This window comes from Anas platyrhynchos, chromosome 1, assembly GCF_047663525.1.
Source record: "Anas platyrhynchos isolate ZD024472 breed Pekin duck chromosome 1, IASCAAS_PekinDuck_T2T, whole genome shotgun sequence".
Lineage (NCBI taxonomy): Eukaryota > Metazoa > Chordata > Aves > Anseriformes > Anatidae > Anas > Anas platyrhynchos.
The window spans coordinates 195,828,082-195,841,767 of NC_092587.1; the positions used below are offsets into that span (position 1 = coordinate 195,828,082).

The 13,686-nt window shown below is 54.7% G+C and overlaps 1 protein-coding gene across 1 annotated transcript; it reads right to left on the bottom strand.

The window, feature by feature from the left end:
* Nucleotides 1–2,594: 2,594 nt before the first annotated feature.
* Nucleotides 2,595–11,457, bottom strand: ENDOD1 (endonuclease domain containing 1). The gene is made up of 2 exons (XM_005012846.6): nt 10,780–11,457; nt 2,595–5,465 (listed from the first exon to the last, which is right to left on the bottom strand). Exons 1-2 carry the CDS (start codon nt 11,122–11,124, stop codon nt 4,332–4,334), a joined length of 1,479 nt encoding a protein of 492 aa, XP_005012903.2. The 5' UTR covers nt 11,125–11,457; the 3' UTR covers nt 2,595–4,331.
* Between the last annotated feature and the right edge of the window lie 2,229 nt (nt 11,458–13,686).

Here is a 13,686-nt window from a genome sequence, read left to right on the forward strand (position 1 = left end):
CAGAGCAGGCTGCCCAGGGAGGCGTCCAGACAGGCCTTGAATCTCTCCACAGAAGGAGACCCCACAGCCTCCCTGGGCAGCCTGTCCCGGTGCTCCGTCACCCTCACTGTGAAGAAATTCTTTGCATGTTGGTGCAGAACTGCCTGGGCTCCATCTTGTGGCCACTGCCCCTTGTCCTGTCCCCAGAAACCGCTGAAAAGAGGTTGGCCAAACCCCTCTGTCCCCCACACCTCAGGTATTTATACACGTTGATGAGATCCCCTCTCAGCCTTATCTTCTCCAGGCTGACCAGCCCCAGGTCTCTCAGCCTCTCCTCACAGGGAAGCTGCTCCAGGCCCCGTATCATCTTTGTGGCCCTCTGCTGGACTCTTTCCCTGTCTTTTTTGTACCGGGGAGCCCAGAACTGGACACAGCACTCCAGGGAAGGCCTGACCAGGGCAGAGTAGAGGGGGAGGATCAATACAGCACAGTGATGTTGAAAAAATCCATTGAAAACATTTTTATTAGATTTAAACTAAACCCCGTTGTTTTATGTATATATACTGAAAAAGAAAAACAAAGCAAGAAAGGCGTAATTTTTGCAGAAAGGGGCTTTTCTGTAAGAACAGAAGAAGCTCAGGCAGAGAAATCCCTACCAGCTCTAATTAATAGACCTGGGTGCAAATTACCACTGCCATGGAGGAGCAGAACCCCACTGCCATGCCCCGGGGTGCCAAGCTCAGTGCCCAGCGTCTGCAGCTGCCCACAGCTGATGGGGAAAGAGAAAAACTTCGAATACTGAGGGAAATAAAGGACAGCCACCAGGTTCTCAGACACATCCCGACTCACACAAGCCAGGCCAACGTGACCTTCCCTCCTGTACCCTGTGGGGTCTGCAGCAAGGGGCACCTCAAAGGTCTCCATGGTTCGGCCAAGTCCCCTCAGCCACCAGCCCCAAACTGAGCTTCACAGCCCGCAGCAAATGGTCACAATTTCAGTACTTTTGGAAGGAAAACATTCTTTTTTTCACACTTAAAAGTGGAAGAAAATGAGACAGAAGGTAAGGCGGGCACCGCTCTGGGATGGAAACAGCCCTGTTCACGTGCCGGGCTTGCCTTTAGGCAGGAGAAAGTGCTGAACATCCACGTCTACACCTCAAATCCACACCGTGCACTGCTCTTGGATGTTTCTGGTCCTTCTTCCAAGCTGGACCTGAAACGCCTTTTCCACTAGAAAAGACAAATTGCTGTGAAAATTAAAAAAAAAAATAATCCTGTTTGATAAATCATCCCTCTCTGACAATCTATTTCCCTGGAGATCTTCCAGCCGGCTGCAATGCTAACACCACTGGGGAACCCGCAGGCCTTTCTGCTTGGCTGGAAAACGCCGCTTCTGCTGAAATCAACGGCAGATGTCACCCGGTGCGAGGCACGTTCCCGAATCGAAGCGGGTTCAAGGCTGTGCGGAGGGGAGAAATGAGGACGTGCCCCCGCAGGGTATCGCGGTCACGCACACCGCAGGCACACCTTGAGTTTTGTGCTGCCAGGAAATCCTTCCTGGCTAAGCAAGTTGCTCGTGTAGGTATTTCCTGATACCTTCCTCATCTGCTGGCGCTGCCTAAGCTGGAGGGAGGACTCGGGAACGAGCAGGGCTCGGCTCCCTGCTCAGATGCAGCAGCCCCTGTCTGCAGAGAGGAGCAGCTCCAAAACGTAAAATGGCACCAAAAAGGGATTGGGAGGACCTGAGCCCGGGGCTGGGGGCTGTGAGTGGTGCTGCCGGGGCTGCTGTGCTTGTAGGGCACGGCTGGTTTCTCTGGGCCCAACCCCAGAGGGAAGATAACTGCGATAAGGGATGCCTCGATGTGCGCAGAAGCTCCTGTGCTGAAGGGCTGGGTGGGCTGGTTGAGGGGAGATCAGTACATATCACCTTCCCCATCCTGTGGGTGACTCCCAGCCCGTAATCATCCCATAAAGATAAGGAGGGGCAGCCCTTCCCCTGCTGGGTCACCCGTGGCTGAGGGCTCCCCTCCCATGTGCTGAGAGGTGCCCGCACCTTACTCACCCCTGGTGGTTTGTAGTTGGTGGAGGAGAGCAGCTGCTCCTAGGGGTAACAGGTCTTCTTCTAAACATCTGCTTGTATCCAGCAGCATCCCACAAGAGTGAATTTCTCCCTGCCAGCCGCAAAGCAGCCAAGGTGACCTGCCCGGGTGCAGCCACTGAGGACCGGTCTCCCCCTTTTCCTCTTCTGCCTCAAGCCCCAGCCAACGTGGGCTCAGGGAGCCGCTCTCCACGCAGATCCTGCCCCCGTTCCTGCACACAGAAACCTCCTTCCCTGCTCCCGTCCTGCCCCACCTCACCCAGGCTGTCTGAGCACACACCTCCTTTGGCACATAGGGAGCGAAACGTGTCTGCTGCAACCCCCAGCTCCTACCTGCGTACTCTAATAAATGCGCTTTTGAAAATGCAAAGGTGTTTTCAAAGCAGAAAAGGGCCATTAATATCAGGTGTCAGGCCTTAACAAAGAGCGACTATGCTGCTCTTACTTCCCTGATTAGCCGGAGCTCGCTGGGCTGCATTATCTTGTTTGCAGCTGGGACAGAAACGTGATACCAGCCCTCCTTTGGAAAAGTAACTTTTATTTTGTTAAAGCCATACATTTCCTAGGACAGAGTAAAGCTCACAAGCCATAAATCATGCCCAGATAAGAATGATCTGAAGCCATGGTCTGCAGCAGGATGTTGCTTGTTCTGTAACAATTACTGGGTGTTTCAGGCAGATTTCCCATGGCCTGCTCAGACATGCAGCAGAGAAGAAAAACGACCTGTGCTGGTTAGGGTTCGTCACGGCTGCAATCCGAGCGTGTTCAGACCCTTTTAACAGCCCCACGTCTGCCCAGCTTGGGTTGTGTTTGCCTGCTAGATGCAGAGGTAGGTCTGGATGCAAGGCAGGCGGCTGCCTCTCTGCTGGGAGCAGCGACCGTGCCCCTTGGATCCAAATCCCTCTGCTGACAGCTTGAGGACGAAGGAGGGGTTTGCCAAATGTTGCTGACTTCACCTGATCAGGCCCTGATGAGCACAAAAAGTTGCCTTTCCCCATGAAGAAAGCCAGCTGGGAGGCCACCCTTCCCCCCCCACGAAGCACCTCTCACACGGGGTGCTTGGTGGGGGCAATGACGAGTTGTCCCCTGTCCCCAGCCACCTTAGGGGGGAGAAATCCTTCACTCAGAGGGTGGCACAGAGAAGCTGTGGGTGCCCCATCCCTGGAGGTGTTCAGGGCCAGGCTGGATGGGGCTTTGGGCAACAAGCAGCAAAACTCCCCCCGTGCTCCCTGCTCATCTCCTGTCCCCTGCTCCCCAGGTGCCTTTTGGTAAGGACACCACCGAGCCAGACCAGTAAGAAAGGCACAGCCACTTTCCTTCTGTCCTGCAGAAAAGCATGGGAGGGTCACTTTCTGCAGTGAGCTGGGCTTTCCCAACTCGCCTGAGGAGGATGGCCACATTTCCAATTCCCCGCCTGGGCACAATCCTGCAGCACAGAGGTGTTGGGTGTTGGAGGAACAGGGGCAGGACAGGCTGGTCACTGGCAGATGGGGGTGTCTCAAAGCCCAAATCATGACCCACGAGGTTCTACCAGGCTTTGGAGCCCACCAGCCAGGGCGAGGAATTGGGGCTGAGGTCCTCAGTGCTCCCCAGGGAGCGAGGAACAGCCCAGGGAAAGTGAGCTTGGCATGGCGAAGGGGAAATGCTTTCCCCCTGCAGGAAAGAACTAGAAGCTGGTGCTTCCTCACAGCCAGATCCGCTTGGTTTCAGCTGCCTTGAAGGAGCTACGAGGCACACCCAGCCAAATTCCTCCTTGGGCTCCACCAGCAGGTCCCAGAGAAGCGAGCAGTGCGGCCAGCAGCAGGACCCGGCCCCATTCCCTCCCCGCTGCCCAGCCCCTAAGCCTTGCACCTTGCCCTCCTTTTCCCTTCTCCAGCTTTCAGAAACTGAATCCCTCCCCAGAGGAGCACCTCCACCCCATGGGATGTGCTGCTGCAGGGTGCAGAGGTCCCGGTGCCCTCTCAGTGGGAAGGAAACAGCTTAGAGAGCATCCCCAGAGCTTGGTATCTGCAGATCACAGAAAGTTTGTGACCCGCACCGACAGGATCCCAGTGCTTTAAAATAGACAGAGTTTGAGTCGCAGCGGTGGTGTCCCCTGACAAAGTTACCTCGGCCCTCCCTGTTACTCCCCCCGCTTGGTTCATTATTATTAACGTCGCTACAATAAATACCAGAACGAAACGGACTGCGTTTGGCCACCTATCCTAGAGCTCCTCATCCACTTCACGTCTTTGCAGCCTTGGTTTCTCTCCCTGTCAGTCACCGGAGGAGACTTTAGGGACAAACCGCTTGGCTATGTGGCTGGCCACGTAATAAAAGCCGTGCAGGAGGGTGGCAGTGGCATCAACGGCCAGCGAGAAGGTGCCACCGATCCCAGAGGCCAGGTCCTTGAGGACAGAGGGGATGGCACAGATGGAGTGGTAGGGGAAAGCAGCGAGGTGGAGGACGAACCCCACGGGGATGCGCAGGATCCTGTAGGTGAGGAACGCCACGTCTTGGACGATTTCCAGGAAGCCCAGGGAGATGTTGGCAACAACCCTCCCCAGGTCGTAGGGGATGCTGATGAGCACCATGCTGATGGCCTGCAGGTAGGACACCACCCCGCTCCACAGGCTGGAGGCTCCGTCCAGGATTGTGCTGCCCACCCGCTTGATGACAAGCCACAGGAAGTAAAATGTGAACTTCACCAGCTCCACCAGCAGGTAGATGAGGAGCTCCAGGAGTTTGATGAAGGGGGTGGCGATGATGCCAGCCACTTTTCTCACCAAGCCGCTCTCCTTGGACTCCTGGCTGTCGTTTGTTCCCACTTGTCCCCCGGCCCGGATCTGGCCGACGGCTTGCAGTATCGCTTCCACTTTCTCCTTGTTTTTGCTGTCTCCTCCACAGCTGCCCTTGAAGAGCTCGATCCCTGCCAGGAGCTGCTCCTCCAGCTCGCCCACTGTCAGGTCTGCCAGGCTGTTTTCATCGCTGGTCTTTTTCACCAGCCCTAAGGACCACCCCTCTGCAGCATCACAGCACGCCGCCAGCCACAGCACCTCGGGCACCGACACCTTGCCCTTGACACGGACGCTGGAAGGAATCGCGCCCGCGAGGAGATACAGGTGGTCCTTGCTGGGGCAGTGAGGGGCCAGGGCTTGCTCCACCACCCTCCCGACGTCCCTGTGCCAGGTTTTGCTCAGAGATGGACTCAGGGGGACGGCGTTCGTCAGCGTGTAGGTGGCCGTCTGGAAGTCTTCCTCGTTGAGCAGGCTGGGGTTCAGCAGCCCCCGCTCGTAGCCAGAGCCCATGTAGTCTGAGGTCAGGGCTTGGTTGGCACCCAGGTTGGCCACCGTGCCGACGAGATCAGCCTCGAGCACCATCTCCTGCTGGTCGTTGTCTGGGTCATCCACCTGAAATGGCAGAGAAGGGTTAGTGTGTACAATTGCCTTCCTAAAAAAGCTAAAATGAGCCTCAAAGTGTATTTTTCATGAGGGCTGCTACTCCACGCTACGGATCACACCCTGAGGTCCACAATCCTTAATTCTAACAAGCAACCTGGAGTCTCTGAACCATCAAATCTAAGCAATGAAGGAAAAAATCCATGAGGTGTAGGATGCCTGGAGAAGGCATTTACCTCTCTGCGCTCACAGAATAGGTGGGACACAGTGGCAGGTGACCTGAATTTCACTGCCTTGACCGCAGACGTGCCAGCGAGCTCGGGGCTTGTCATTAGCAGTCTGAACCTCGTCTTTAATGACCTCCCAGCATCGTGTGGGCGAGGACGCTGTCACCGCAGGTCCTCGGTGGAATCCGTGCTATGTGCTCATGTCTGTCCTTCCCACCCTCCCGACCCCCAGGCGGTAACAACCCCTCCTGGCGCCTCGCACGCAGCCGGGCCAGGAGGTAATAAGCGGTGGGAGTAGAAGATTTGGGGCACTGCCGTGTGCTCAGGGCTTTCTCAGGTGGCCGCAGCTCTGCCTGCTCCTTAGTCACTCCTTTTGACACGGCAGCCTCTCCAAATTGTCATTTTCTTCCCCAGATTAGAGGGTGAGCATGCTGGCAGCAACTCAGGGGTGGCAGGCGGGCTCCGGCAGTCACCGCCTCGTGTTGTCTCTGTTTCTGCTCCCAACATCGTGCTGGCCCGATTACATTGCTCTCTTGGCTCCTGCGTGCAGTTCACTGCACTACATCATACACATTTTGGAGACGTATAGGGCAAAGGGTTCCTATTCTACCCTGAATCAGCCCCATCATCCTGCCTGGTCCCTTGGCTTTCCTGCAACCAGACAGATGTCCACTACTTATGTGCTTTAAACTTACATGGAGCTGGCATTGCCTCAGTGCCACAGCTCCTGCCTCACCTCCCCTGCGCTTGGTGTAGGCAGCTATCCATCCCATCCATCCTCCTCGCCGTACAAACTGTGCTTTGGATGCTTCTCGCCTCAGGCAAGCCCCTGCAGGCTGGCCCCAGGGCTGTCCCCACAGCAGTGCCAACACAAACCGTGTCAGCGGGCTGCATTTCCCCCGGCTGCCTGCTAGGAGGGTTCTTGCTTCATTTTGAACCTGCTTCGGGACTGGGAGGCTTCCTACGTGCGGAGGCACAAGTCTTAATTTCCTCTGAAGGCAACACTTAGCAAGACTTCTGCCTTGCTCCACAGCCCTTGCTCAGACACCCTGAGCTCACCCTAAAGCTTCTGGGCTGCAGCTGGCCAGGAGTTTTGAGAGCTGAGACACCCAGCTCTGCCTCCTCGCAGGGATTCCCAGCCTGCGAGCAGCAGACGGCGTAGACTTGACTTTATGAGCTGATGCATGCATTCCTGGAGGTGCCTATCAAGCAAATATGTGGCCGGTTACCTGTTTGGCTGCGGGGATTTGCACATACCGCCGGGATTGTTTGGGCGCAGTTAGGAAAGAACACCAGAAATGTGGCTGTGTGCATGCGTGAGGCCCTGACATCACCGAGCGCCGGTGCTTACAATAACTCCCGGTGTGGTTTGTAATCACTCACACACTGCTGAGTGCTTCGTGCCTCCTGTAACTCAGCCCCAAAGGCAGGCTGGCTCCTGCGCTGTGTCTGACCTGCACACAGGCTGCCTCTCCTCGCTGCCCCAAAAAACCTTTGGGTTGTGTCGCAGCAAGAGCAGATCTGTGTCCATGGCTGCAATCCACCTGCTGAAATACCCTGCGATGGCTCGGGGCAAGATCCAAGCAGACAGGCAAACACCTCATTCCCAGGGGGATTTAAAAATAAATTATGCATCCAAGCAGCTGTGCAGGATGGAGTCCAAGCACCTATCAATATTAAATGGGTTTCGTACAGTGGGGGTTGCCATTTTGCAGAAGGGGGTGAACCTGAGGCTGAGGTGTGTATTGCAGGAAGCTCATGGGTGGTTCCAGGAGCACCAGCTTCTCTCCATGGTCTACCAAAGCTGAGAGGAAAGCCCAGATGTAGCTATGGCTGAGGGATGCAAATCCCACCTTGCTCCTCTGGCTGATGGAAATCATCCATCAGATGGAAATACAAGGCGACTCACCCAGCCTGTCCTATCTTAGGAGAGGAAAAGCAACTCCTGTGTTCTCCATCTCTCTCAAGCCAAGACTCTGACCAAACTACAGGCTTTCAGACGACCAAAACATGACAAGGTGAAAGCCACCATAGTGGTTTGCTCTTAACCCTAACAAGTCAGCAATAGAGCAGGTTTGGGGACCAAAGCCTGGGGGCTTCCCATCAGTGTCCTGCCCATCAGGACACTCCTGGCCTCTCATTTTTTATCAGTCCTGGTTCCTGGATTAATTCACATTTTCCAGCCGCCAATCAGCACTGGGTGTAGCTGACATTCCTCTTATTTCTCACCCGATGACTACCTCGCTGCCACATTTGGCATTTGTTTCTGGTGCATGCATTCCTGAGGAGGTAGGTATACAGAGAGCGAGACAGTGCCCTCACAGCACAGATCATGATCTGTTATAAAAACAACAAAAAAAAAAAAGCACATGACAACCCTGAGTCACGCACCAGCGTGCAGAGAGCATTTTTATAGTGATTTCCTCCTGCCTGCTGTATCTCTGCATGTGGGTGTGCATGCACACAGAAGTAAGTGCATGCCTCTGCACAGTTCAGCCTGTTTGTACCTGGCTATCCCTGTCCCAGCAAGGAAGTTATGCAGAAAACAGACAGTGTAATCTCTCAGGGCCTTGATACAGAGCCCGTGTTGTGAAGAGCTCCCTTTAGGGGTTTCATTACCTGGCTTAGCCTTGATAGGAATACACACAATAGGTACAAAATCTGTTCTCTGCTTTCCCCTCCTGCATCAGTGTGGACCTGAGCCTTGCTGCACACCTAAGGCACGGTCCCTCTGAGACAGAAAGCACACAAGAGCCCTGTCCCACCAGCTGACAGCCTTGCCCCAGCCTTCCTTTCTCCCCCCCAGCCTTACCTGGGGCAGTCTGCAGCCCCATCAGGCCTTCAGCACTGAGTTAGCAAGGGATGAGTTCTCCACTACATGCTGTTGATCAAAACCACCACGAAACTGGCTCCAGTGGGGGATTTGGGCAGGCAGGAGGGAGATGATCTTTGCTCTGTGCTCCCTCTTCCCCCAGGAGTGCCACCTGATGTGGCACAGGGGCTTTCAGGCACAGGGCTCAGCGATGTCCCCATCCACAGTGCAGCCTCCTCCAAGCTGCCCATACCAGGATCTTTCCTTAGCTGTCCCCTTCACCATGGTCCAGGACCACATCTGGTTTCACTTGGTGAGGCTCCTTTCGCCTGGAGCTCACTGGTCCCCAGTACAGATCTACATCTTAATCAGCAGTCAGACAAGGGAAAATGTGGAGCATCCCTTCAAAGGTGTGCCATGCTGTCAGCTAAAGGATGCTTTTGAGTCAAAAAAGAACAAAACAAGCAAAAAAAAAATACTCAGAAAACATCAGTCAAAGGAGGAAAGAGGGAGGTGAGAGAGTCCAGGAGATTTTTTTTCTGTTTAGCAGAGGTGAGAGCATCTTGCTCCAAGGAAGAGAGGTTCTCAAAGCTCCCAGCTATCCCACACTGTCACCAACCAGCACAGCCGAGTGTCAGCTAGGAACAACCTGTCCCCACAGCATACCACAGGGCTTCACTGGAGGGAAGCCACAGAAAATCAAGGTAGAATCATCTTATTTCAGTTTAAAGCCATTCCCCCTTGTCCTATCACCACATCCCCTGACAAAGAGTCCCTCCCCAGCTGTCCTGTAGCCCCCTTTAGGTACTGGCAGGCTGCTGTGAGGTCTCCCTGGAGCCTTCTCTTCTCCAGGCTGAACAACCCCAGCTCCCTCAGCCTGCCTTCATGGGATGTAGAGCTGAGAATTTTTTTTCTGGGGCTGAGGTGAGTTTCTGAGGCAGGACACACAAGGTTTGGGGCTCAGGAGCGTTATCAGGGACAACCACGAGGTGGTCAAGGCATGAGGGCCGGGTGACCGGGACGAAGGGAGGTGCTGCAGAAGTGGGCAGGGAAGGTGAGGGGCCCACCAGGGCGGTGAGTCAGGCCGTGAGGAGCAGGAGGAGGCATGGCGGCCAGAGGTGGTGACGGGCCTCAAGGACGCCATCTTGGCCGCCTTGCCTCTATGCCCTCGCTCTGACAGCAGGTGCTCGCTCTGCTAGGTGCAATTTGTGCTCTCAAAACTCCTCGCCCTTCCTCACCTCTATAGCAGCAGCCTGCTAAAAGCTGTCCTCTGTCCCAAAAGGGCAAGAGGACACCTCTCACAGGCACCCATGCGATGGAAGGAGAGCACCTCAGCCTAGCCCTGAGAACACAGCCAGGCTGAGGTGAGGACAGGGACACCTCCGGCTCTCAATATCCCCTTCCCAAATTCTCCCATCACCCAAAAGGGGGCCACCAGTATGACAGCCACTCTTCTGGGACAAGGGGGAATGGCTTTAAACTTCATCCTGCCTGCACACAGCGCCCACACCCCAGCACCCAGCTCCAGCACCCTGCCCTCACCCTGCGCCTGCCTCAGCTCTGAGATCAGCAGAGCAAAGGTGGCTACAAAATGATCACTGCTGGAAATTTAGGGAAAAAAACAGTTAAGGAAGAGTTAAGGTGAGGCATACTTGTTGTCATAGGGCACTAGCAACTTTTTAAGGATTCCTTTTCAATATAACAGACTCATGGAGCTGCTGAAACATGGTGGATGTCAGGGGAGCGAACCCCACCGAGGCTGCAGCAGCACTCAGGTTGCACCACACACCTGGCTGCGGGACACGGCACCTCCCTTCCCCGCCCAAACCTGCAGCCGGGGCACGCTGTAACACTGCGAGTCAAGGTGGTGAGCCACGAGCACACACTTTGTCCATGCCGTGAGGCTGAACAGCTCTTATCAGGGCTGGCAGCAGGGCAAACTCCAGCTTGGCGCTGAGATGTTTCACCCCGTCATCCACCGGCAGTGTCATTTGGGATATCTAGTGCAGGGGTGGCTTTCCTTGCCCCCACGCTGCGTTTCACACCCAAAAGCCTCCCAAAAGCTCTCCTGACAAGCTCTGTGGGACCAGGAACTGTTTGTTTGTCCAGTTCCAAGCACTAAAATATCTCAGGTCTGCCCATGGGGAATTAATATCCAAAGGGGGGGGTCACAAAATCCATGGAGCTCCGGGATATTTTGTTAAAATCCTCCCCCCTGCTAACAGCTTCTCATCATGAAATGTGCCCAGAAAATATTTGATTTACAGCAAAGAAAACACTGACTTACCTGCGGCTCGACCAGCCAGCTTTCCTCCTCATTTTGGGCTGCTTTTGTGTATTTAAAAGCTGAATAAAGAGGGATTTTGTCCTTGGTACTGTAGAGGGTTGCGAAGCGCGGCTCCCTGTTGTACTGCTGACAGATTTTCACGTGGAAGGGCTCGGTGAATCCTTCTGGTGGGACTTGTCCAGGGAAAAACACGTTGCACTCAGCAAAACCAGCCTCGTCCTCTCCCACGACTCTGCCCTGGGAAAAGCCGGGGAAAAGCGAGACGCAAAGCCAAAATAAAATCAGCGCCTTCATGGTCCGCTCCCTGGAGCTGTCTGCTTGCGCTGGGTACGGCGAAGGACCCATGCTCTGCGTCCATGCAGCGGCGGAGCCAGAAAGTGTCTGGAATTGGGGTGTAGCGTGCGAGGGAAATGAAATCTGAAACCCGCTGGTCCCTGCGGGGAGTGAGCGCTTCTGCAGGCAGCAGCCGCACCGCCCAACGCCAGCGATGCCTCAGTGACACCCGCTGCGGGCACCGCGGTCCCAAGGAGGTGATGCCGGCCAACCCGAAATCATCGGGGCTAATCGGGAGGAGGAGGAGGAAAGCCCTCGGCGGTGCTGGTCTGTAGCTGAGTGGCACCAGTGGGGTGTGGTGTCTGCATTGCAGCACAGTCCCCGGGAGGAATTTTGGCTGACGCAGCCAGAAATCTTCCTGGGGCTGCCAAGGGGGATGCTGCAAAGTCGGATCCACCGCCCAGGAGAAGGTGTGGGCTGCTCTGCCCAGCCACGAGCCTGGCCGAGGGAGTGGGAGGAAGGGAGAGGAGAGGAAAAAAAGAGGCAGCAGGTTACTAATGCCGCTGGGAACACACTCTGCCCCTCTTTGGGGTGTCTATCACCGCTATTGCTGCCAGCACTGTGCTACACAGGAGCCTGGGAATGGCACTCTCCTGGAGCTGGATGGGGTGTCCGAAATCCTCCTGCAGTGCAGCATCAGCACACCTTGGCAGAACCTCCCCCGGGGGAGGCAGAAAGGCAGAGAGCCTTGGATCGCACACTCCAGTCACAGCCACCTCTGGATGCCTGACCAAACATAGAACTGACCAAAAAAAAAAATCTGTCTAAAGGGAATGAAAACACTGCTCAAGTTTATGATCAGCAGAGCTATCACCTGCCCTACACTGGACTTCTTCTGGGCAAAAGGCTGCATTACTTCAGTGAATGGGAAAATTAATGCTCTCACAATAATGGGGATGGAAAGGAGACTGTACAGCAGTTCCTCAGGGTCAAGAAAATGTGCAGTTTCCCACCCTAGAAGTTCAACATGATCCGATGTATTGCCAACAGCACCTTAAAAAATCCGAGGTGCTGAAAGCTCACAGGGTGTTTTCAGACCAAGCTGTCTCATATCATTCCAGCGATTTCCAAGCATGAATCCCCAGGTTCAATCAACCCTCATCTGCACATGAGGCTATATTGCAAATACAGCCCATAGTGTGCGTGACGCAAGGGGACAGAGGGTTGCTAAAGCTCCTGCCCGAGGTCGGAGAAGGAGCCTGTAAAAGTGCTAAAAATAATCCGGGCTCTAAGACTCATTCCCGCACTGGGGGATGACTTGAGTAGCATGGCGAGGAAGTACGTCAGTGCCATTTTTTGTGATGTTATCAGCCGGGGGAGACAGAGGCGGGCTGGACAGGCTGGGGAATGGCAGGAAACGGGGTAAGTGGCTTGTTTGGTTTGCAGGCAGATGCCTGGTCACCCAGCCCTGGCAGAAAGAGTTAGTCATGTGCAGGAAAGATGACGGGAATGAAAACACAGACGCAGCCCGGCCAGAACACAGCAGCTCCAAAAGGCAGGCTGAACATTGCGTTTCCCAAATGTAAAAAAAAAAAAAAAAAAAAAAAAAAAGCTCCTGGGAGATTGAAAACTGAAGCTAAACCTAAGCTATTTGATGTTTATCTGATCCCAGGCTTACAATTATCAGGGCAGTAGAAGAAAATATTTCCACACATGCGGTTAGCCTGGTGAAAGTGAGGCAATGCTTTTAAATATCCCACTCCAGCTCTGCTCTGCAGTATCCCGAGCTAGGCACGGTCCCAAGGCAGTGGAAAGCAGCTTGAGGTGTCTCCAGATGGGCATGACAGCAAGCAGCACGCCGAGCAGATGGGTGGCTCCCACCAGCAAATGGACACCCTGCCTCTCTCCTGGACCTGCACATCTGCCTCCTGCCCCCACGGGCACCTCAGCCTCACCGGGATGTTCAGCCCCAAACTGTCTTCCTAGCCTCAAGGGTCCCTTATCTGCTCTTCTGGCTCTTTTTTTTCCTTTCAGGCTGTGAGGCTGGGCTGCACCTGTCTTTTTTTTTTCTATCTACCAGCAAAGAGGTAGCCCTTGGCTCAGCCTGAAGAGGGCTTGGGATCCCCTTCCCCATGAAGACCATCAGTGTGGAACCCAACATGGACCAAGGGGTGACACTGCGACCAGCCCAACAGGGCTGGCAGTGAAGGCAAACGCTTGTGGCTGATGTGATGGAGAAGAGGGAGCCCGCAGAAGATGCGTGGAAGATGCCAAGAGGCAGGTGATGTGGTTACAGGGAAGAAAAGTGATGTCTCAGCAGCAGGAGAAGGAGTGTGGGTGGAGAGGAAAGGCTGCACACAAGAGCTTGCCTGCACGCTGAATTGGCAAGGAGAACCAGAAAGTGCATGGGGGAGAAGAGATTTAAGACAGAGAGACTGGAGAGAGGAAAGGGCAAGAGAAAAGGTGAGGCTCGACAAATGCTTGGGAGGGGGGAGAAGGAGGAGACTGGGGCAAAATAATTGCCCCCATTGCATTGCATAAAACTGGAGGACGGGTCAAGTGAAGAGATAAGAGACTGCTGAGGAAAGCAGCCTCCTCCTGTGATAAGAAAATGAGGAGAACGCGAGAAGAAGG

Excerpts from the sequence above, each read along its gene's own strand:
- ENDOD1 (XM_005012846.6), bottom strand. The coding sequence starts at position 11,124 with ATGGGTCCTTCGCCGTACCCAGCGCAAGCAGACAGCTCCAGGGAGCGG. Across the intron at positions 5,466-10,779 it reads GCTGGCTGGTCGAGCCGCAG|GTGGATGACCCAGACAACGA; the intron begins GTAAGTCAGTGT and ends CTGCCATTTCAG.